Genomic DNA, 26,085 nt, shown 5'->3' with positions numbered 1-26,085 from the left:
AAATTTAATCTTAATTTTACCAAAATTTTAAAACCTCATGCGATAGTATAACTGTGGAACCAGCCCAAACAGGGCCTACTCTGTTGATAACAAAATGTCAAGTTACCTTTAAGGTATAACAGAGCCCAAAACTGCAAGTCATGCAGCCTAGGCACGCATAACAGAAAAAGCTTTGACTTGTAACAACAGCTGGAACCAACAATTCCTCTCCTTCGGTGGAACCAATAAGACCGGGACATGACCAGAACCTGAACTCTTTCAGAAGCATGGAGGTCCATTAGCCTGGAATATCCAGGGCAAAAATCTGCCTCAATATACCTTACCATAAATGGTCAAATTTGAAGCTGTCCAATCAGATCCTGCCAAACTCACATTCCTAAATCCCGTCCCTTGCCCTCTGATCTCTTAAAACTTGCCTCAATCCCCAAATCCAGGAGGCAAATTGAAGCCCAATTCCTGTCTCTTTGCTGGCTGATTTTGCAATAAAATCGTTCTTTTCTGAAAAGCTGGTGCCATAGTTATTGGCTTCGGTGCACAGTGGGCAGTGAGCCCATCTGCTTGATAACAATATTGTAAAATACATATTTGGTCTTCGTCCCAGTTTCCTGGCATACAACTCATAAAATCCTTGGAATCCCCAAAGCAATAAGTGTCTTTTTGTATGTTAATGAGTTGACTGGTGGCTGGCAGCCCCTAGGTAGCTTCAGGATTGGGCTGGTCACCAGAAGGACCAAGGCCTGATTACAGTCTTTTCAGCCTCACCTCCAACCTCTGGGGAGGGGAGAGAGACTGAAGGTTAACTTGGTCACCAATGACAAATGATTTAATCAATCACGCCTACATAATGAAGCTTCCATAAAAACCACAAGGACTGGGTTCAGAGAGCTTCTGTAGAGCTGAAGTTTAGAGGTTCCTGGAGGGTGGCATGACCAGGGAGGGCATGGAAGCTTGGAACCTTGGCACCTCTTCCCACATACCTTGCCTTATGCAGTTCTTCCTCTGTAAACTTTGTAACATCCTTTATAATAAACTGGTGAGCGTAAGCAAATATCTCCCTGAGTTCTGTGAGCCATTCCAGCAAATTAGTGCCACAGATGGGGTCATGAGGACCCCGATTTATAGCCAGTTGGTCAAAAGCACAGATAAAACAACATGGGGCTTTTGATTGGCATATGAAATGGAAGGCAGTATTGTGGGATTGAGCCCTCAATCTGTGGGATCTGTTGCTACCACTAGGTAGATAGTGTCAGAATTGAATGGAATTAGAAGACAATCAGCTGGTGTCTGTTGCAGAACTGATTGCTTGCTTGCTGTGTGTGAAAAATTCACGTATTTGGTCATAGAAGTATTTTGTGCTGTGAGAGTTGATACTAGGAAAGAAGTGTTTGCTTTTATGACTCACCTCAGTCTAATTTTTTATACCATTAGGCTTTCAGCTAGTAATAGTAAGGCCCTGTTGGAGAGCCAAGGAACCAAATGGATAAGAAGCCAACTTGCAGACCTGTCAGTACAAATGTTCTAGAGCAGTGTTTCCCAAAGTTCAGTCATCCACATCCCAACTCTGTAATATTCGCTGTGTCTACATACCACCTATATATACATAGCTTATTTTTTTCTCTAAATTCACTCACATTCTTAATTTAAATATTCAATATGCCTTTTGAAGCAGTATCCATCAAATTTAAAGTTTAGTGTGCTGGATACAGGCTTTTTCCTAATTCAGTAAGTATTGTTTTTTTCTATGGTAGTATCTAAACATCCTGTGTATCATCAGTCTTATTCTTACCACATTATAAGAGAAGCCATTTTTTTCCTAGACATAGTAAATTATATTCAAGGTAAGGCAAGGGAGAAGTTGGGGGATACATTTAGGAACAAATTGTTGTTGGTTTGATAGGGAAAATAAACAATTAGCCTTGTATAGGCATTAGGGTGTACAGAGTGACCTTCATGTTACCCATATGGTAGGTGCTACAGTCTCCATTGTATAGGTGTGAAGGAAAAATATGCCTACTAGTTAGACTTGCCTAATAAAATAAAAGTAGAAAGCTGAGAAGGAGTCTAGCAATTGCTTGTAAAAATCAAATCTGCCAATATCAAAGGGGAAGGGGAGGAGAATGTACATGGTGAAATAAGAGTAAGTATATTCATAGCTGCTCTACAGGTAAACAGGGGCAGGACAAAAAAGGGTTTGCAGTCCATCTTTCCACATAGTCGTTGGATGACATTGGGCTGGAAGGAAATCTTAGAGACCTCTTTCCTCATAAAATTCTGCAAGCAAAAGCATTTTCTACCTGAACCTTAGACACATATGGGTTTGTATTTTTTATTTAAATTGAATGTTCAGTGATTTATCACTGTAGAGATGAGTTGAAACACAAGTGATGAAGTTACTTTGCATTAGGAAAGACTCTCCTCCAGTTTGACACTTTCGATGCTATTTGAGAAGCTTGGTGCTATAGCGACTCCACCTTTTCCCTGACAGTCTTCCTCACAAGACACCTGCTGTTTTCTCAGGAGTGCTAAGATATTCTGATATTTTGTTCTACTGTCTCTATAAAGCAGCAGTTCTCCTCAAGTAACTTGCAAATACATTATCCCTTCACCACATCTTGTCAGTCTCAGTCAAGCCACAGAGCAGGGATCATTCATTTCCACACTGGTAGACTGGTCATTTGGATGGTCTCCATGGCCATTTACTGCAAGTCGTGGTTCTCCCTGAATCGTAGTGTTCTTGATACAGGATGTGGCTGCTAAACCAGGGGTGATTGATGTGCATATTCCAGTGCTATTTGGGCTTGTCCTGGTGCTTCATTGTAGTGTTGGGTTCCAAAGGGTTGGCTCTTTTAGTAATTCTATTTTGCTGGTCAGTGCATTGAGATGTAGCATATTATAAAGGAATGATGAATCACTTATGTGTTTAATTATTCTTCTGGTTAAATATTTTATTCTACAGCACAAACTGAGTCCCTTCTTTGTCAAAATTATGGTGGGAGATACAAAGATGAGCAAGACCAGGTGCTAAGAATGAGAACAACAATTAATCCTCAAAAGTGCTAAATGAGACCTCATGAGAGGAAGGAAAGGTTGAGACGGGTGAACAGAAAAGAACAAATCTTTAGTGAGGGCTTTATATGTGTTTTAGTTATTGTGCTTTTGAGTAACTTCCTCTTATTTAATTTTAATCCTTCTATCAACTCTTTGTGTAGATACAATTATGCCCATGGTGTGAATGAGGAAATGCATACTTAGAGAAATGAAGTGGCCTTCCCAAGGTGACCTAGCTGTTAATGCCACAATCAACTTTTTGTCCCAAAGCTCATGCTCTTCCTATTACTCAGTGGTTCTTAGCCCTGGTTGTGTATTAGAGTCATCTGAAACACTTTTAAATAGAGATAAGACCCCTACCCCAAATCGGAATCTCTGTGGATGGAGCCTGAGTGTGGGTATTTTGTCAAAGTTTTCCATGGGATTCCAACGTGCAGCCAGGATTCAGAAGCACCGGGGTTCGCCACAGGTGCAAGCAGAGATCTGTGAGAACAGCTTGATGGAGTTTTAAATTTTCACTGTGGTGACTTACGATACATTAAATTACATTATAATTTTAAAAACTAATGTATTGATTCAGAAGAGATACTAAGTAGACTTGCATAGGTAGAGTTGATTTCACTCTTCCAGCAACTGCTATGCTCATGTTTGTGTTTGGTTGGTTGTTTTGAGACAAGGTCTTGCTCTGTTGCTCAGGCTGGAGTGCAGTGGTGTGATTATGGCTGACTGCAGCCTCTACCTCCTGGCTCCAAGTGATCCTCTTGCCTCAGCCTCCCTGGGAAGCTGGGACCACAGGTGTTTGCCAGCATGACCAGTTAATATTTTTAATTTTTGTAGGGATGGGGTATCACTATATTGTCCAGGCTGGTCTAAATTCTGGGCTCAAAGGTTCTTCCCGCCTTGGCCTCCCAAAGCGCTGTGATTACAGGTACAAGCTACCACCTGAAATTTTTGTTTATTTTATGCATTGTTTATAGGCAATTTCCTGTTAATCACGCTTTTTAAAAGTTTTTTTATGTGTCTCTTTATATCATGTACTGCATCAAGTTCCCTGTAGACTCTTCTATGTTATTTATTTGAGTGAGAGGAGGGAACAGTTATGCCACTGGCTTTTCCTAATTCTGCTTAAGATTCTGAAGCAATTAGAAAAGATTTTGAGCAACAGAAAAGGTCCTTAGAGTTTGAAATACACCTGTTTTACAGAATCAAATTTCTCATCAGTGAGGTCTTAAGAATGTCTAAGTAACATGTGTTTCCTAATGAACACAGCAAAACAGAAGCCAGCTGTTTTGTTTCAAGAAATGAATCATCATTTAAATACTTTAAAAGTCACAACACTCTTCTTTGCTCAGCTGTCCTATGTGACAAGCTTTGTGGCTTTCTTTTCCTTTTTTTTCCCCTTAGACTGCATATGTCCAGAAGTCATTGCTTAAAATGTAATGCATTGGTTATGGTGGTGTATGGTTTCTGTTAGCTATTAGGTTACAGGAAATAATGCTAATGTACTAGCAATAAAATCTAACTCACACAAATGACTTATCATTGCTGTGTAATCAATTTTTGGATGCCTTTCTCAGAATGTCAAGGTTTTATTTATTTATTTAGCAGAAAATTTCATTTTAAATCGTCAATCTATAAGAAGCTCCTAGTTTCTGGTGAGACTATCTTTTAGCAGTAACTTCTGGTGATGGGTGTACGACTTTTTGAATGGATTGGTTGCACTGATTTATAAGACACAGAAGTCATATTTTCTTGGATTCATGTCAAAATCCCCTGCCCTCAATCTAGAGAATTTTTACAGGTGAATGAATGAAAGTAGCACTCACAAGCCACATTCCCTCAGAGTATTTTCAAACTACTCATCTCTGCCTGTAGATTTAACGTGCATTTTTTTTCTGACAATGGCACATTCGCATGGAATCCAAGGTCATTACAATTTCAGAATCAAACAGGAGTGAAACATCTTGTTGAATGGGGAAGTGAATCTGTCATCTTTACAGCTATGACAATTAAACCTGCAAATGACAAGGGGAATGCAATGGAAATTTATCACTGTCTTAATTTTAAAACTATTTTGAAATAATTATTTGGTTAAACCACTACTGGACAGTATAAAACCCCACCAAAAATGGCTGCCAGGGCAGCTTATGTTTTGGTACTTAGGAAGACACAAAATAGTGAGCCTGGGCTTGAGGCATTTTGCCAAAGGGGTCTTCAGATTGTTTTTGCCACCTACACGGATTCACATTTAATTACAAAACAAGTCTTGTGTCCTGATTTCATTTATCTTATTACAGTAATTTCCCCTTGATATGTTCTCTTTCTTATAGCCAACTGCTACTCAGCAGTCTTGCTGGACCCTGAAGCAGATTCCAATCCTACTGCCTGGTCAGGAGGCAGGCGGAGGCCCCTGCCCACTGCAGGCTGGACACCCTCCCAGAGATGCAACCCAACTGCTGCCAGGGGGCTGCCCCCTACATGGGAATGTGTAAGTCCGTATAAAATACTGGGCCCCTCCATTCACTTTGAAAATCTGATTACTGCCGGGTGCAGTGGCTCAAGCCTGTAATCCTGTAACTTTGGGAGGCTGAGGCAGGTGGATCACCTGAGGTCAGGAGTCCAAGACCAGCCTGGCCAACATGGTGAAACTCTGTCTCTACTAAAAATACAAAAATTAGCCGGGAGTGGTGGCACATGCCTGTAATCCCAGCTACTTGGGAGGCTGAGGCAGGAGAATCACTTGAACCTGGGAGGTGGAGGTTATAGTGAGCCGAGATTGTGCCACTGCACTCCAGCCTGGGCAACAGAGCAAGACTCCGTCTAAAAAAAAAAAAATCTGATTACCTTGTCTCCTTTCAGGCCTCCAGCTTCATGTTCATCATTTCCCTAGGGGTGAAAAACAATTTAAAATACAAAAGAAAAATCCACTAATTTTTAACACATTCAATCTGTAACAGTATAAGCAGTCAGATAATAGTTCTGTAACCGCTTTTTATGGATACTAGGTCATTTGTGCAGACATCTTTGTCTCTCTCGCCTGTTGTTAAATATTTCTGTTAAATATTTTTCTAAATAATTCCAGCTTTGGACACCCCATGCATCTTCTTTGTGACTTCTTAAGGAGATTGCTTCTGGAGAAACATCACACCTCTGGGGATAAATACTCACTACTCCAAATCCATATCTGGCCACTTCAACTGGCCTCTCCATGTATCTGAGCATCTCTGATCTGCTCTCCCTACTCTCAAGTCTTCTTTATTGTTCTCAGACCACTACATTAGACTCTACAGTCCTTGGGCAAGTGACCTTGCCTGTAACTACACTGAAAAAAATACAAGTTCTCAGGCACCACTTTTTTTATTTTATTTTTTTCCTTTTTGTGGAGAATGGTGTCTCACTATATTGCCCAGGCAGGTCTTGAACTCCTGGGCTCAAGCTATCCTCCTGCCTCTGCCTCCTTAAAAGCTGGGATTGCAGGCATGAGCCACTGCACCAGGCCTCAGTCACCACTTCTAATTCCTGCCAATGAATGTACCAACCCATGTGCATGCACACCTGGGGTTAGTTAATGAGCCGTCTCATCTCTTATCATGGCTGTTTCCTCTATAAATCCTCTGATTCCCATGCCCTCTGCCTTCTTAGGAGATTTTCCTTATTAATGTTACCTATTGCTATCAGGTGAAATTGGCCAATTTGGTAAAGTTAAGTAAAATGTAGCTAAAATTGGCCAATTTCTTTAACACTTCTCTCTCTCTCTGACTACCTACCTATTCTACCTTCTTTAAACTTAACACACAAAGAGCATACAGTTCCCCAGCACACATTTCCCTTAAGTTACTCTCTTTCCTCCCATTTCTGGACAATTTTCTCAAAAGGGTAGTTAGTGCTTTTTGCATCCACTGACCAAGACAGCCTTAATGTTTCCCTCAGCTAGAATCAACTTTGGACAGGCTTGTTCCTAATTCCATACCCTGACCTCTCTTTTTCTAAACCAATGGCTTTAGAAAATCTGTATTTGTAAGTTCTTTCACTATCCCTTTGAGATGTAAATCTTTCTAAAAGCCTCCTGTTAGTTTTACAATCTGGAACGTCTTTCTCAAGGACCTGGGAGCCATCCCTTTAAAATGTAATCATGGAGAAGATAGTGCCACTATCTTCCAGGCTCTGTGGGAGGGTAGGAGCCTAACTTCAGCCTTGTGCCAAGTTGTAAACCTTCTTCCTGTCACAAAGATATGAGAAAGTTTACTCTTCCTTTGGGTAAAGCCAACTAGCAAACACAAGGAAGTGTGTTCTCTTTCTTACGTCAAAACTTAAAAACTCTCCTGAACTTTGTTTCAGTGAAATTGAGCTCAGACTAAGTCTGCCCTCTCTCTCCTATTGCAATAGCCTTGAATAATGTCTTCCTTGCCTGTTTAACTTTGTCAGGTGCAATTTTTTATTTGACACCACTGATTTAACTCCTGTTTACTCCTAAACACATATGTATTTGACACTGGCCCCAATCAGTCCACTGACGTGGCCCTCTAATGGAAATAATAATATCTTTGCTGCTTACTTTAATGGACTCTTCAGTAATTGACCTTCTTGCTACACTGGTCACTCTCTTGGCTTGTATGATAGCTTACTCTCCTGTTTTCTTCCTATCTCTGCGACTTCTTCCCTCATCTGTTAAAGGTTGGATTTCCTCAGGACTTTCTTCTTTGTGACTCAACACTTTCTCCCCAGCACTCTTATTTACCTTTGTGGCTTAGGTAATATTTACACAGCCAAATTTATAAACCCAGCATATACTTCCCTTCTGAGTTTTAGACACATATACCTAATTTATATTCCCCGCATATACTTCCTTTATGAATTTTAGACCCATATATCTAATTTTCTACTTGATGTATGTACTTGTAAATTCTAGAAGCAATTCATAGTCAACAAGTTTAAAACTGAAACAAAAAATGCAACAAATACACATATATGAGAGAACAAAATAGAGTTACATCACGCTGCTAACATTGTTTAGTACAGAAGCGGGAGAAAAAGAATCAGTTTTTTCTAATGTATCTCTGCAGTTTTTCTTGTTAAATTGAGCAGGAATTCCATTCTACAATTGAAAACAATTAAGGAAAGAAAGAAAACCTGAACTCTTCCTCTCTGAGTGTCATTCTCAATATCACTTGGTTCAGCTGTGTCCCCACCCAAATATCATCTAGAATTGTAGCTCCCACAATTCCCACGTGTTGTGGGAGGGACCCAGTGGGAAGTAATTGAATCATGGGTGTGGGTCTTTCCTGTGTTATTCTCATGATAGTGAATAAGTCTCATGAGATCTGATGCTTTTATAAAGGGAAGTTTCCCTGCACAAACTCTTCTGATGTCTGCCACCATGTTAGACGTGACTTTCACCTTCCACCATGATTATGAGGCCTCCCCAGCTACATGGAACTGTGAATCCATGAAACCTTTTCCTTTTGTAAATTGCCCAGTCTAGGGTATGTCTTTATCAGCAGCATGAAAACAGACTAATATAATCATCCTCATCCTTATTCCTCGTACATGATCAGTCATCCAGTTTGGTTGACTCTGTCTCCCCAAATATTTTCTCTTCTCTTAAGAGACAGAGTCAACCTGCCTATACCCAGGCAGCCTGCCATCATGTCTTGCCAGGATTGCAGTGAGTCTCTAACTGGCCTTTTATAATCCACTCTTGCTTTCCTGACACACATATTCTCTACATAAGATCAGAGAAATACCTTCAAAAGACATTCTGGCCTCTGTTTCTCAAAACTTTAACATCACCATCAAATCTCTGCATGACCTGAACTCATTTCCCTCTCCAGCATCATGTTGGCCACTCTTCTTCCTCAGAAGTTTCAGCTGTCATGGTCTTCTTTCAGCTCCCTAAACTGACCAAGGTCATTCCCATCTCAGCCTCCAGATCACCACTCTTTGTCCTCACCTTTTTGTCTGTCCGGAAACTAGTCATTAATCAGGTCTCAACTACTATGAAATGCCATTCATGAATGCCTCCCCCGGCATTCAATAAATATCTGTTGGGCAAATGAGCCAGTAATTCTAATCATGTGGTTTTTCCATTAAGGTTATTTTTCTGATTAAAAATACATGTGCTGATAGAAAACCTAAAAGGTACAGAAATATTTAGACAACAAAATATACGGAGGTACCCATTCAGATCACTATTGCTATAGTTTGAAGTGAAGATGGCTAAGGAACCACCAGAGGCTAGGAGAGAGACCTGGAAGACATTCCTCCCTAGTGCCTTTGGAGATAACGTGGCCCTGACAACACTTTCATCTTGACTTCCAGCCTCCAGAACTGTGAGATGACATATTTCTGTTGTTTAGGCCACTCAGTTTGTGATATTTTGTTGTGGCAGCCCTAGCAAGTTAAAACGTAATATGTGGGCTAGGAAAGCTGTGCTCACTTGAAAATAAGGCCTAAGGCTGGCTCAAAGCCGAACCTCTTACTTATCTGCAAAAAACCATTTCACCAGCCGCAAGTGTGGAGGGTCATGAAAGGAAGCGAAGACTCAGGTGAGTTGGGGGGCTGTCTGTAATCAAACCAACATCTGAAAGTCCATATGTCTGTGCCTAAGTCCACAATGTTCCTCAAAGCCAGTGGAGCCTGGGGCACAGAGAAGGAGAGCGATGAAGTTAGAACCTAAACTTTGGGGCACAGAGAAGGAGAGCGATGAAGTTAGAACCTAAACTTTATTTCTCAATCTTCTGGGCCCAGAAAGGTTGCCTGCAGTGTCTCCAAGGGAGCCTACACTCTATATGCCATCGTTGGGTTTAACTCACTGCTTGGAAAGGCCTTGAATATTGGATTTTGGATAAAGGCTTTCTGTCCTTTCTAGTCTGTGGATATTAAAGTGAAGTTATGATTTAATATGTGAAAAGAAAAATAGATTATTTTGCTAGCAAATTGGTTTTTTTTTTTTTTGGATCAACAATTTGGAGAAATGAATACAAGAATTGGTTGCTGGGTCGCACAGCATAAATCTCCAACAGCTGAGACCGAGTGTGGTGATGTAAGATAACACAACTCTGCATTTTCAATATGGAGCTTTAAAAACAACATCAAATGTAAAATCCACCAGTACTTGGCCTCCACAGATAAAACGTATTTTTTTTTTCTCCATCTAAAGTGTAGTAAGGAACTGTGGGTCTGATGGCTTCAGTAGCTGACAGAGCCTACCAAATTTTTATTAAAACCCCCAGAGCTGGAAACAATGAAGTGCAGTTTACTGGATCATGAGCAGATTTTCCTTGAGGGGAAGAATATGCTCAGCATTGTTGCTTCTTTGCAAACAATCTTGCAGAATGGGAGCAGCTGTTTTGCACATTATTTTTGTGATAGAGAGAGAAATCTACCTTTTATTCTTCGCATCCATAAGTGGGCATGCAAAAATCCACATAAACACACTCATATCCGTCTTCCTAACCTCACTCCTTAGGCTGTCTCTCTATTTCTCATTTGCTTTTTTCTTCCTCATTTGCTTTTTTTTTCTTCTCCATCCCTTTTTTGATTTGTGCCGTGAGGAGAGAGGGTTTCTTATACCGGAGCTTCTCCCTCCAGATGACATAAGGAAAATAGCAGAGGAAAAGATCGGTTCCTATATGGGGGTCAGAGGGCAAGTGAGGATACTGCGACTGGAAAATGAACCATGGGCTCTCTGAGTTTGGAATGAGGAGGGGCAGTTTATGAGTAGTCTGTTACTCATTCTTCCATAGGTAGTTGCTTCAGCAGAATCTGGGCTGTGTGACTGTTGAAGCCACTGTGAGTTGAAGAGCTGAGGTCCAGGGCTCCAGTGCAGACATCACATAAATCAATGCCAATTTAAAAGGGAAGATTATTTTAACCTTGGAGTGTCACTTGCTATGTCTCAATACATGGTCCATTATTTAAGCTCTAGGAAGGTTTCACTCAGGCCCCACTTCTCTGTGCTTATTTGCTACAGTCAGACCATCCGGCACACTACAAATTGCAAAATGAAACAACCTCGGTGTCCAAAAACAGACAGGGGTAGGTGGTGGAGACAATGCCAATGGAAAACATGCATCGTGCTCATCATAGCACATTTGGCTTTTCCTTTATGAAGCTGAGGGTGACGAGGAGGTGGTTACAATACAGAAGCATGGGGCAGTGTGGGTGCTGGGAAGGTGGGTCCCACCACCTCCATCCTTCCTGGTGGGGCCTTGGTGCAAGGGCTCTAACTACTCCCAAAGGAAACAGAATAAAGTGTTTAGTAAGTTATTGTCTCTTAATTCACAGATGGATCTAAAGCCTCTAATGCTAAATGGTTATAGTGCATCATTTGGGATAACAGCTATACTCCTTTCTCTTTATCCAGTGGTATTCCAGCTTTAAAGTCACATTTAGAGAACATGTGGACTAAATACCTGTGAGCCTCTATTCTGTAATGGCAAGAAGAATAACTGGGGTTCTTTTAGGTGAGTTAATAATTAAGTTCAAAGTACTGGTTTGTTACTAGCAAGATTTTCCACTCAGCTGCTCTGGTCAGCGCCCATTTTTTTTTGAAATATAACCTTAAAGTTTAAAAATTTACATTCTCAACTTTAGACTCTAAAATATAAATGCTCCATATATCTTCATTTAAGGGAAAACTGACTCATCAGCAAGAGAAACTGTATAGAGAAGTAGTGTTGGGAGACCTGTAAAGATGCGAGCTTTAAAAGTTTTGCAAGGGATAGCAAATACTTAAGTAGCTAAGTAGCAACTCGGTATATTTTATACCAAGGGCGATAGTAATATAGTGTGTTCTTTAAGTTTTTGTAGCTGACACTGTGACATCAGAGCCAACTTATTCTCATTATTTTGAAGCATTTATGATAAATCCTATTTTATAACAGCAGATGTCATTACAGGCATCATTAAATTGATTAAATTTAAACATGCTTCAGCATTCTTTTTTTCACTTGTGCTATATTCACTTGTGCTAACATTTCACTTATGCTTAATATTTTGAAAAAGTTAGTACAGTTCTATTAAAGAAGTGTTTAATAAAGAAACATGAAATATATTCCAAACATTCTTCCTAACATAATACTCCCTGGAAAACCTAAATAAAGGAGAGAATTTAAAATAGCATCACTATCAAATTTATAAAGTATAAAAAACTTTCCATATTTGATTTTAAATTTGTCAAGCATAAATTATCTAAGTCTTTATGTTGACCTTGTTCCGAAGAACGAGAAACTGGGATTTTATAATTAGCTAGTCATTTAACAAATTTTTTTGACACTTCTCTTTGGGATTTCTAAACAAAGAGGAGTAACAACTGTCAGAAAAAATTACAGGAAGGGAAAGTAAGAACATGGAAAAGAAAGACATAAAGGGAAGTGTCTCCAATTCCTTCTGTGGTGCAAGAAATCAATGATGAACCGTTATGTACACAAGGTATCCTAATCAGTGGACAGAATGCCTCACACAAAGTGATCAGACCCCAAATATTTGTCATTGAATGATGAATCAATCAATGATCTCACCTAGATCTTCTCTTGGCTGCCACTCTATTATGCTCCTTGTAGAATCTGGAACAAAACTCCCTTGCTTTTGTCATTTGGATACTTCCACGTCAGCATTCCACCTATCCCAAATGTGATTTAAAAAAACCGTGGGGAAATTAAATGTAATTCCCCGTGAAAGGTGGGGACTCTCATTCTTGAAATGTAGTATGCAAATATTTGCTTGAGATTTTGGTGCAGCACCTATTGGTTTTGATAAGAAGTCTATCACCTGTTGTGCTACCCAGAGCTTCGAAGTATCAAATAATTTCTTTCTGCCCTCAGAGAGGCTAGATCTATGATATTATTGATGGTGGAACACAATGTTTTGCATTAACAAACTGAACAAAATTTTTAAAAAACTTATTAGGATAAAACCCTAGATTTGTAAGATACTGAGCAAAATACTTTTTTATTTTTGTTTTTGAAAACATAGCTTTCAGTATGGAAAGATGTTTAAATACATGCGATCATGTATAAAAGTCTGAGAAGTTAGGAATTAATAAGTTTTTTTTTCAAAAATACAATCACATAAAATTTCTATGTATTATAAATTATGGGAAAAAAGAAGCCATACCTTGTTATCTTTGTTATAATATCCACCAAGAGTTTGGTGTATTCCTTGTATTCCAGGAGGTCCCTGTATTATAAACAAATCAAAGATAAATATATACACATTTACCAAAACAACGAATATTTAAATAACATATCTAAGAACTCTTGAAATCATATAGTGAAGAAAAAGGAAGTGTCTGTTTAGTCAAATATTCTGATTAATAGAGAAATACACGGGCATTAACTTATCATCAGGCTCCTAAGATATTTCTAGGTTAAATCCTGCATGAATCCAAAAAGAGGTCCTAAGTGGGAGCATGTAACATTTTACCAGAAGGTCAGCCATTAGCATATTCTTTATTACAAGGAATTATACCCATAAGACCCTCCCAGAGAAGAGGGTATAGCTCTTCAGTTTATTTTTGGCAGTTCTCACGGGATTTTGATCAATGTACTATAGAACTGTGTGTTCCCACATGTTATTAACTTAGCAAATATGGGAAAAAATGTTTTTCTATTGCTTTACTTTTTTGAATTAGTTGTATGAAAATGGGATGCACATGGACTTTTGGGCCAGAAAAAAGATGTGTGCTATAAAATCTCAGGCTTAAGAAATTTAAATATTGATAGTTTTCAGTTGACCTGGAAATAATTCAGTAAGCACTATGCTGTGCTTGGAGTGGATAGGAAAGAAGCAAATACATTTGGCTGTCCCTAAAGCTTCTAGGAAGAAAGGAAAGAAGACTTCCCGGTTTTTCAGGGATTACATTTCGGGGTGAGGGCCATAAAAAAACACAAAGATTAGCATTATTTTAGATTAAGTAATTCAAGTCAAATAGGTTCAACTATCTCAGAAAAGAGATTGTATATTTCATCCAGACCAGAACTCAAAAGCTAGGAGGACAGAAAATATTATAGAGACCAAGTTCTTAACATGTTACCTTAGAAGATAAGACACAGAAGGAAGATAATTAGCCAAAATCAAACAGCACCATTATACAAAGATTAATATTTTTCAAAGGGAATGAAAGCTTTGAAAAGTGGAGAAAAATTTTAAGAACCAATCGTTAGCTGCACTCACTGATACAGGTAACACCTTAGGTATACAGAAAAGATTAATGTTGGTTAACATTTACACCAGGTATTTCTTATGAGCAGCTTGTGACTGAAGATCTCTTCTAATATAAAACCTTTGCATTGTGCCACTAAACATAAAGGTCACAAGAATGAGGTGATGGATACTTAGAAGCAGGTTGGTATAATTCTTGAGAAAATAATGGGCCTCACAAGTAATGGTGTTGCCTAAGATTGGAAAGACAAACGATGCTGTTACCTTGCTGAAACAATAACGGAGCTATTGTAAGAAGAGAATTCTTATGGCATTATATATTTTTCATGCAACTTTTCAGCAGCCAGCATTGTGTAAAGAATTCTAGGTCAGTTAGAAGAAGTAAAGAAAGAAAGCAATCATTGAGTGGGGGGGGGGTTGTTACACAAAGTATCTAGCCAAGAACATGCAAGTTAAGATCTTATTCTTGAAAGTCAGGAGACATGAGGTTCCATACATATTGATCCTTCTGCAAATATATAATGAGGCAAGGAGGAATTTCAGACACCATATGTAGTAGCATTAACAGGTGGCTTAGGGGTATATGTATAATAGGCATTCAGTGAGTGTGTGTTGATGACAAGGCTGATTAGATCAAAGAACAGTGATGGAGTAGGTAAATTTAACTTCATACATATTCAATCTACTTAAAAGAGAGAGTCTTAATTATTAGGACGCTCAAATATAGCATAAAAATTAATAATACAGTCTCCCAAATAGAGTAGCAGAATCACTCAAATAATAATAGCGAACTTTTTTTGTTGTTGTTTTTTGAGACAGAGTCTCACTCTGTCAGCCAGGCTGGAGTGCAGTGGCACGATCTCAGCTCACTGCCACCTGTGCCTCCCAGATTCAACGGATTCTTGTGCCTTAGTCTCCTGAGTAGCTGGGACTACAGGCATGTGCTACCATGCCTGGCTAATTTTTGTACTTTTAGTAGAGGTAGGGTTTCGCCACGTTGGCCAGGCTGGTCTTGAACTCCTGACCTCAAGTGATCCACCTGCCTTGGCCTCCCAAAGTGCTGGTATTACAGGCGTGAGCCAGCGGGCCCGGCCGATAGCAAACATTTATATAGTGCTTATTATGTGCTAGGCATTACAGCAGGAGTTAACTAATTTAGTCCTTACAACGACACATGAGGAATGTCCCATCATTCTCTCTGATTCAAAGATAAAGAAAATGAGGGTTGGAAATGTTTAACTGCTCCAAGGTCACACCGCTGGTAAGTGGCAGGGCTAATACTTAACATCAGCATTGGGCCCAAAGCCAGCTCTCGTCTACTCTACTATCTTAACTTAAAGGCAAACGGCCAAAAATCACTTTTGCAGTAATTTTCTTATCATGATGATGTGTGTACCCTAGAGAATACTGGGTGATCACTCTTCTATGTTCTATTTACTTTACTGAAATTGAAAAAAATCAACAAAACTTGTACATAGCACCTCTGCCAGGTACTTCACAGTGCTTGGTGCAGGAGGCAAGAAAGTGAACACATTACCTTTAGCTGTAGCCATATCGTGTAGTTGAGAGAGGCCCCTTTATCTACTCCTTGTATCTCCCATCTATGTTCATACAGTCTCTTAACCCATGTTAGGGAGATTATCCCTGAATATTACAAAACATTTCTCCTAGTCTGTGACCGTATTAAAATGTATCCTATCTTTGTTTGTAGAGGTTGGGAGAGCAGGTGGTCTGAGATGCAAGAAGTGTGAAGCCTCCCAAAGGGTTCTGGGAGGCAGTAAGGAAAAGAAGCAGGAAAGCAAATGTGTTGTAGGGTTTGCACGGAATAACACAGGTAGCAGTGTAAATGAGAACAGTAAAAACAATAGAACGATAATGATTTGTAAAAAATTGGGTGATATGGGATATGATCCTTTACAGACTGGTCATATGCACACAGAGGATAGCTGTATTTCATAAGCAAAGTGTATACTTCTCATGCAGGATCCTGATCTGGCTGCTGCTGAGCTTACCACTGGGGGTGGGGTGGGAGAATATGCATGACTCAGTGCAGCTGCTTCCTCTAAAAACAAAGGCAAGGGCACAACTCACTAAAAACAATGCCAAGAGCAATGAGGCTACAGAAAAGGTTGAACGTTATTATTCAAATATCCACAAGATTAATAAACCCATAAAAATTACTTCTACGTTTTCATATGTTCTGTTTTTGTCACAAAATGTCTTATCTTCAAAGTAGTACTCGAAATGGGTTTGATTTGAAGTTTTAGGTTCTACCACTTAATCTCATCATAAGCATTTATAATGACATTTTCTTTCTCACTTTTTTAGTCATTGGGATAGTTTGGGTACCACAAATTCCAAGTTTAATGTGACAGAAATTTACAGCCAACCGTCTACCCTGCAGGCAATACTTTATACAAACTCTCCTAGCGGTCTGAAGGAACCCTTCAGAGACTGGAAAGAGATGCCAATTAGAGTCTTCTGGAAGTCCCCCTCTACTCTGACTATAGTCAGTGAGGCAGTGTCTCACTTGGTTGCTCCAATGCTGTCAAAGATAGTGGTCATAAATAAGCTATAAGCATTTAAATTGCAAAAGCAACTCTGTTTACAGTTGGAACACAACCTTGGGGTTTCGGAATTGGTGGCTATCCTACCAGCCACATCCCAAGAGATGTGCTATTTTTCTATCTTCTATTCTGGTATGAAATGTGGCTGGAGAAGATCCAAGGAGTTGTTTCCAAGTTTCGCAAGAGTTGTCTATCCTGCAGATTATCAATCAACTCCGAGAAAGAAGTTAAAGACTTGTGGTAAGTGACAGATCTCTCAGCATCACATGATGGTGTAGATGCTCTAGGGCAGTTGACAGAACCCTTTCTCTGAAGTTTGCATTTACAAAGACCCATCAAAAGACACTTAGATGACCCAGGCCCAGTGGTGAAGAGAGGCCAACTGCAGAGGGCATGTCAGCCTTGGCTTATGCTCTTAGGAGCTCTACTAGGAAAAGTGGTTAAAGGTTTATGGAAAGGAAAAATGTCCCACAATCTTGCTTATAACAGCGACCCACAATGTGGTTGCACACAAGTCATGGCTATACAATGTCTATTTTTATGGAGATTTGCTTTACTCTTTTTGTATGGGATTGGGAGATATAGGACATCTGGATTAATGTGGTGAGTATAAAATTACAGAGCAGCTAAAAAATGCTAATGAACTCCAGGGAGAAACAACTGTTCTGAACCTAACTGTACTGATTCATAATTATCTGAGAGGCCTATAAACCTGGTGTGGATGGAGATCCTGATGTCATTTCTTACTGCAAAGAACTACAGCAGGTGTGATAAAGTGAATTAAAGCTATATTCAATTTGGGAAGTATATACTCTCAGCAATAGTTCTAGCAGCTTTTAAATAGTTTTTGGCTTAAATATTGCTGGAGGTGGAAAACAGAAATACCATGATGTCTGCCACCGGACTTGTCAGACACGTAGTGTAAAAATGATGAGCTATTTGCATTATCATTCCCTTAGTGGATTTCAGTTTTGGCTGCACATTCCCAAAGTTTAAAAGTTGGGAAGAGTTCTCTGTTAAAAACCATAGTCCTTAGTCCTAGTCTTAGCTGTATTTTCACTTTTTAGCCAATTCACCCAGTATACTTAGCTTAAAGAGCAATATTTTTGCCTTTTTTCCCCTCACTGTTCTTTGCAATAAGCTGTCTGTGCAAGTCAGAGCTTGAGCCTTCTGATCCAGCTTTAGCACACTCTGCACATTGTGAATCAGGATCTCTGTGGCTCCCCTGCTCACTCTCTGATCCTCAATCTTGAACTATTTTCCTTTCTCCCTTTTCTCTAAAAGTACCCTGTACCTCTTCATCTCTGTTGACTGAGTCTCCTTGAGCCATCCAGATGCCACTTATGCACCATAGCTCTTCAATCTCCTATTGGAAGCTTATTTTCTGGATTCAAAAATATATATTTTCAGGTTACACACAACTGCTTTTGGCCCTGTGGGTTTTCAATTAAATTCAAGAACAATCTTTGAAATACCAAAAACCTCTGTGAAGGAAGTTGTACTAACCAACTCTCTTCAAAAGTGCTAAAAAATCGCTTTTCTGTAAGAACAGATAGAATGCTTGTTGGAAAGTCCTTTGGACTAATTTTCAAGAAATCTTTCCAGTGTTCTAATGGCTTGTAAAAAAGTAGAGATCAGTAATTATTTTTCCCTTTGTATTCAAGAAAAAAAAACCAGTCATTACGAAGCCTAAATTCAGACATAGGAATGGCGAGATGAAAAAATAATAATGGTTGGAAAAGGTAATGTCAAATGAGTTTTTCTCTCATTTATGTTTCCATCTATAACACATTATACATAACTTAGTAAAGCACATTTACATTGAGTATAGTGGCTTATGTACATGTTTGTATTCCCAGTTGCAACAAAAACTTTGTGAGGGCAAGGAGTTTTGATCCTTTTAAACTCAGCACACTACAGTCTGCGGTATCTCTCTCCCATCACCAGCACCAAATGTTTGTTGAATTCGGTAGAATCATTGCTTTTATAAGAAAAAGTCTGTGGAGAAAGCCAATTTTTTGCTTGTTGGTTTTGGTTTTAATTAGAAATGGTATCAAATAGAGCAAAGGGCTTGCTTCTTCCAAATTTATAAAAGACAAGACCAACAGATTTAGATTAACCTAAGAATGTGGCTAGTTAATTGAAAGCATAGCTATAGTGAGCTCCAGTTAAGTAGAAAAGAGCTCATGGATGGATTTTTGGACTACAACATGTAAGTTGTAAAGTAATTCTGGGGAAAAAAAATCAATAATGTTCTTTAGATAGAAAATATTTGGGGACTCAATTTCTTTTTTTAAAAAAGTCACACATCCTTTTCTCTTCTTAATATTTACTCAAAATGAAATTTTTTTTCAGTGTCTCTTGGGGTTTAATTACATAAATTAAGCAGGTATAATTGTAATGGATTTTTTTTTCTGAGAATACTTCTGTTGCGAATTTTTAGTGACTAAAGGGATACCAACACCTTCTCCCCACCAAAAAAAACCCAACAAAACACCAAAAAACAAAAAAAACAACAACTGCTAGAAACTCTTGAACTATAAAATGTGATTCCTAAAGCCAAGAGCAAATTCAGTGAGTATTTATATTATTTTTACATTTCAGTACAGAGACCTCAAGCTCTCATACTTGGGATTAAATGGGTCACCCTAGGGAACATGGGCCACATATAGGTGAAATTTAAAGGTTCCTGGGAGGAGGTCTTTTTCCTTCAAATATCTTGCCTACTCTCCAGGTTATGCCCAAAATGTCCTAATGAAAGTCTTATTTTTTTGGTGTTAGGTTTTACTGCCAGATCAAATGCAAATGTTCCTGGGAGATATAATACTAAAGGTTCATGTTTTCACAGCTCTGGATAATTCTAAAGGTATTTTCACTTATATTTTCTTGGGTAGTAGGGTAATGTGACTGTAAAATGCGTTATTTTATTTGATTCTTATAATAACCAACTGAAGTGGGTACTATTATATTTTCCATTTAACAGATGGGAAAACCAAGAGATTTTTCCCCAAACCACATGAATGGTAGAACCAAGTCCAAAATCATTCCATTCTAATAGATTCATGTGAATTGTTCATTACGTATTTCCCAAGAGCAAGGCGGGTAGGACAGGAAAGGAGAAGAATAAAGGGATGGCCCTTGGGGGCTAAGGACAGGAGAAGACAGCACCAAGGAGGAAAGGGTGGCCGAGGACTCTACAGACTGCATCTCTGCCTCCACCACCGTTAGGCTGAGGGCTTTCACTTTCTGGAAAGAGGCTTTGAGAAATGACTTGTGAGCCAAGTCTTCAGGTTAACTTGGATTGTAAGTGGTGGGGACTCAAATGGAAATAAGCTCAGGGAAAATTCGTGTTTCAGTGTTAATCTGATGGACCTGTTTCATTCATTGGTCAATACAAAAGAATACAGTTATGAAACTTAAATGCTCTCAATTTAAAAGAGATGTTTTCAAGTGTGTTTGTTCACATTGAAAATGGAATCTAATGAGTTTTTCCAGATGATGAATATGTATATGCATATATTTAGGCCAACATTCTTAGATGGATGAAGTTTCTCTATAAAGACTTTAACAGAGGAAAATAGGAAGGAGGGGATCCAAGCAGATAGAAGAAAAATTTACATGCAGGTGATAATAAAAGAGAAAAAATATCAACCCTTTTGCTTTGGAAATGGTAGTTCCTAAATCCTGGGAAAGAAAGACAAAAATAATGAGAAGATGGCAAATAATGATTAAATGAGGATAATGATAACAAAAATATTAATAAATAACAATAGTTACCCTTTGAAAGTGACAATTGTGTGAGGTACATGCATTATTGCATTTAGCTCTTACAGCAATCCAGTGAGGTGGTGTTTCCTTATTTTACACATAACAAAAGACTAAATATCTGACTCAAGGTCATATAAATAGTAGACAAGAGCTAGGTTTCAACTCAGGTCTGTCTGACCCCACAGCCTTGATCTTTTAACTCTTTCCCTTAAACCACCTCACAGTGAGAAGGATGATGGGAAAATAAAATACCAATCATCTTAAAGTTGGTTTTTAAACAATCGAGCAGGGCATTGTGTGGTGAAAGATCACAGGATTAATGAGGTATATAATCACTAAGGGCCAAGCAAAGAATGGTCTGAGACTTGGTGTAGACATGCCTTTTGAAAGAGCTGGGCACAGTGGCTAACACCCGCAATGCTAGCACTTTGGGAGGCTGAGACGGGCAGATTGCTTGAGCTCAGGAGTTCGAGATCAGCTTGGGCAACATGGTGAAACTCCGTCTCTACTAAAATACAAAAAATTAGCAGGGCATGGTAGCATGCACCTGTAGTCCCAGCTACTTGGGAAGCCGAAGCAGGAGAATTGCTTGAACCCAGAAGGCGGAGGTTGCAGTTAGCCGAGATCACGCCACTGCACTCCAGCCTGAGCGACAGAGAAAGACTCCGTCTCCAAAAAATAAAAATAAAAATAAAAAAAAGAAAGAAAGACTTGGATGACAAGAATAGTCAAGAGGAAAGTGACCAGAATGGGAGGAGGGTAAGGTATAAGAGAGAGGAACAACACAGAGATACAGGGAAGTTCAAAATCATGGAGGGCTTCTACTAGAAAGAGAGCAGGAGAAAGAAAGATCAGAGTTAGGCTGAGATGGAAAAGGAAGGGAAGTCAGCAATCTCAACCAGCATCTTAAATAACTTTTGAGGTTTCAATAATGCCAAATGAAGGGCAAGGAGCCTTCGCACTTATAAGATGGTGGAAGAAAAGAAAAAATAAATATAGTCAAAGGAGGTGGAATAAAATATTAGCTAATCAAGAGAGTATATTGCTTGGGGATGATTTTGGTGCACACAAACTCCAATGAGCATGAAATTGCAGTGGATAACAGTTGGGAAAGTTGTCTCAGGGAAAATGAAATATCCTTCACTTAAGACTACAATAGTGCCATTGAATTCTGTTGTGGAGGAGAGATTGTGTATTAGCATTGCAGGAGTCTGAAGAATTTAAATGATACAGTACAATGGTTTAAGCATTTATCAAGGACATCTTTTGGGAATTTCCCCTACAAAAGATAATAACAGTTTAGTTGGAAGCTGGCAGCAACACGCTTATTCTTGGTGAATGTCTGAAAATTCTGAGCAGTGCTGTGATCCATGATCTTGTCTTGTCTCACTAGCTTTTCCCCCACCTTGGCATATACTGGCACCATACCTTGAAAGATCTATAGCTCCTAAGTGTCTCAGTCTAAGATATCGCTAGCATCCCTGGTTCACAAGTTCAGAGGCAGTGCGATTAACAGGTGAAGGATTGCAGCAAAGGCAGCTCTGGATCTTGAATGAGAATTTTTCACATCTGCCACTTTGGACATTTTTCAAACTCGTTCCCCTGTGTATTCCAGGAAAGTGCTCACTTGAGCTGGGCTTGTCTGCTTCTGGCCTGCATACTGAGCTGTGTAATTGAGGGAACTCAAGCATAGGCCGTTTATGGTTGTATGAATAAGCAAAATACTCAATATGTGATCTGATTGTTTTCCAAAATTGCACAGTCCCTGGTTTCACTTGTCATTTTGGAACCGAAGTGGGAGGATGAGACTGTGACAGTGAACGCATTCAATGGGTATAATTAACCCATTTCATAAAAGCAGATTTTCTAAATTATGCTAAGAAGCTTGTAGGTTTTTTAACACTTTGTTTTCTAAGGCAGAAAAAAAATCTTTAAAGGTACTTATTTCCCCAGATATCAACCTAATTGGTGTAAAGCCCACTGCCTTATTGATAGAGTGAGACATTTTGACTGATTTCCATGGCATGATAGTTAGAAAAAAAGAGATTCCTCCCCTAACGCTGCCATTCTGCTTATCCATCCATAAGATGTTTCATACTCATCTCTCCCCAGTATGTCCTGAAAAAGGAAAAATATTGTTTGTCAGTGTCCTGCAATATAAGGAGCAGCAGGAATCTTTAGAGTGCCTTGCCACCCACAGATGCTACATCAATGACCCAGTACAAGGTGATAAAAGCCACAGGGGCATGAAAACTAGCAAGGAGGGGAATGTGTGAAACAAATTATTTGTATCCAGTGGTGTCCTCAAAAGATCACCACCAAGAAAAACCATACCTCAGGAACAACTGTGCCTCCATCCCCTTGTTTGACCTCAGGAATTTTTCAATATGCCACCAAAATCTGGAGGAAAGTTGGCTTACATGGACCCCACAGGCAGCCTGCACCTATGAATGCTTTGAGTTTCCATTTACTGTAATTAGGTGATAACATTCATTCTCTTTAAAAGTGTTGGTAGAATGACAACTCTTCCTGAGTTAAGAAAATGCAAGTTTCAAGGCACACTGCTGGGACTTAAGATAACCAGGCTGGTGGCACTAGTTTATACACTGCCAAGTTAAATAGAGGCCAAGAGCATGTGCACAACTTGAATAGCTGGGGAAATTCTAGGCAGCTCTGGAATAACTGGGTGATTGTGGTCTTCACTTTCAACTCAAATGTGTGATGTTAAGGTTTCTCCCTTATCTATAGGTTGTGCTAATGATAAATCTACAAATGAGAATTCTTGGCTCAACTGAACACCATGGTTATAGAGAGTGTGCTCAGGAAAGTTCTAAAAAATAGTTAATAATTTTAGTTTTAAAATATGTGGCCCCATTCCACAAAGGATTTCAGTCAAAGGAGAAGATACTGATGATATCAGCCAGTGAAGAAGTAATCAGTGATATTAACTGTTACTAATCCCATAGAATGTTTTTCCTGCTTCTTAAAATGAATTTGAACTATTCTAAGCATGCTGAAAAGTACAGAAAATAATATAAATTCCAATGAGTCCACAATCCTATGTTGTCAAATATTAACAATTTTGCCATATTTGCTTTGAGTCTTTTTACTTTTTAATGAATTCATTACAGACATAGCTGAAGACTCTTCAAATCTTATTTTCTGCCAACTTTTCTTCCATGTTTTAGGTCCTCTAGACAATGCTGAAAACTTGTTGCTTCTCTAGTTATATAATTTCCTTCAGTCTTTCCTTTGATCATACTACGCTATAGTTACTGATGTACAGAGAAAACTGACTGCACAAATTGAGCTGAGCTCCTTATTCATCAGGACCCAGAATATTCTTATTAAATGAAAATAATCTTTTCTTGCCTACCTCACAAAGTTATACAGCAGTAAAATTACATACAGTATGGAGATCCTCTTGGAAACTATATCATCAAATGCAAACTATAAGATTATGTAGGAAACAAATCTCCCTTTCTGAAAATTAAGGTTCTAATAAATCTGACTGGCCTTTGACTTCTCAAATCTTAATGTTTACCCAACACAAAGAAATGATGTTTAATCCAGGCACTATCACAACTAATTACAAGTTTGGTGACCACAGATCAAGGATTTCAAATATTCTGTCTCATCATTGCTGTAAATAACATGTCAGTCCAGATGTCTTAATGGTTGGTTTCAAGAACATAATACAAGATGAAACAAACAGTCAGTGGCTGTACAAATATAATATTTTTTTCCACCATAATATTACCACTATTAGTAAAAAACATAAGAAGTCAGAAAGTGACTAATAATGTCCTACTGCTGCTGTCCGTAGGGAGAGAAAAAGAGAAATAATTAGAAAATAAAACCTGAGAGCTAGTTTTCAAAATCTCAACCTGATATTCCCAGCTGCCTCACATGCATGTCTGTGTATTCTGTGGTCACACAAGGTGACACTGGAATTTTAGCAATGTTGGGAACAGCTGTTTTGTCTGGGACCATTACCCCCATGAGGGACAAGTGGCAATAAACATGATTAACTAGCCATGTCTCCATTTTATAGGTCTTACGTGTCTATATTTTTAAATCTGAGAAAGTGTCATCTTACTTTTCTTTAAGAAATGAAATTCCTATTCTCATTGACTCAAATAAATTGTTAGGTTCATTTTCTCTGAATATATTACATTGCACAGACTTTAGTCATTTAATAGAAGAGATTGTGGTTCTCTTGCTGAAAGGAAAACTGAGCAACATGACAAAACCCTGATCAGTTCAAGCTTCTAGAAGGGATGTTAAGAATTTGAATTGGATTCCCATTGATACATGATGAGCTTCAAAATGCATGTAGTCACATTCAAGGTATTTTGAGGGTATTTTAACAAGTAATCAAATGTTTCATTGAGACAGTTTTTGTCATTTGCTTTATTCAGCAGTCCAAAAATGTGTTTTGGGACACTAAATTGTTTTAGAGGTGGATCTTGTTATATGCTGAAAATAATAACTTTGCACTTTCAGTTTTCAGTGCATAGTAAATAAAGTTGGAGACGGAAGATACTCAAGTTGAGAACACTGATGGATAACGGGGCACAAGTGCCGGAAGGCACTTAGTTCTATGGCGTTTTGAGGGTATGTATTTTCATTGCCCCAACTGTTCAACTGACTCAACCTATAGCCTATCAGAAAGGAAACATCAGATTTACCTGTGGGGAAAAAGAAAAGACTTAGATGTGATGAAATTCTCCATTCTAATGACCAATGTGATATCCAGTGAATTCAGTTAAGACTGAAATTAATGGGCTACAATCAAACCTTTGTCAATTTTCTTGTTTTCTTTCAGCAAACAAGCCTATTCCCTGTCTACTCAAAGACTAAAGATAATGGGCTAAAAACAATATTACCTTCAGAATAATTTATTTGAATCAGTAGGAACAGTAATTTCATCACATAAAAAAATGAAACCGCTGCAGATACACACACACACACACACACACACACACACACACACACTCTTACAAAACAGAGATGTAACTGGTTATTTCATGGCTATGTGTATCTCTCCACTTGCCCCCCAACCCTTCTTTTCTATTCTTATAAGGCCCTATATGATGAAGCCATTCAGCTCCCAAATCTTTTCTGGCACTATTCTTTTCTTAGCTCCTTTATGTTTATTGAATACATCAAGCTTTTCCCCACCTGAAGCCTTTTGCAAGTCCTGATATTTCTGTTTGGAAAGTTCTTGCTCTGGCCCTCACATGGCCAGCTCCTTCTCAAGGAATGTCTTCTGCTCAGAGACACCTCCCTGGACAACCTCAATTAGATGGTAATGAGAAGAACATCTCCTCCTTCCAAATCATTACCACATTACCCAGTTTATTCCCCCCATAGCACCTCACTCTAAACCGAAATTGTTCTGTCTATTTATTTAACTGCTTATTAACCATTGGTGTACTGCCTCACCACAGACAGTAAGTTATAAAGAAAGGTAGAGACCTTGCCTGTAGTTTGTTGTTGCTTTGTGTTTTTAACCACTGTATATTCAATGTTTGTA

General features: G+C 38.8%; 1 protein-coding gene across 1 annotated transcript in view; it reads right to left on the bottom strand.

Moving 5' to 3' along the window:
- Window positions 1–26,085, bottom strand: part of COL19A1 (collagen type XIX alpha 1 chain) — a 339,117-nt gene that overhangs the window by 74,399 nt on the left and 238,633 nt on the right. Inside the window, exons 16-17 of the mRNA XM_054557680.2 lie at window positions 13,165–13,227; window positions 5,893–5,934 (exon numbers count right to left, since the gene is read on the bottom strand). Coding sequence (XP_054413655.2) covers window positions 5,893–5,934; window positions 13,165–13,227 — 105 coding nt within the window. The remainder of the gene's footprint in view (window positions 1–5,892; window positions 5,935–13,164; window positions 13,228–26,085) is intronic.

The sequence above is a fragment of the Pongo abelii genome, chromosome 5, assembly GCF_028885655.2.
Source record: "Pongo abelii isolate AG06213 chromosome 5, NHGRI_mPonAbe1-v2.0_pri, whole genome shotgun sequence".
NCBI classification, from domain to species: Eukaryota; Metazoa; Chordata; class Mammalia; order Primates; family Hominidae; genus Pongo; species Pongo abelii.
This window is presented reverse-complemented; position numbering and strand designations above follow the sequence as displayed.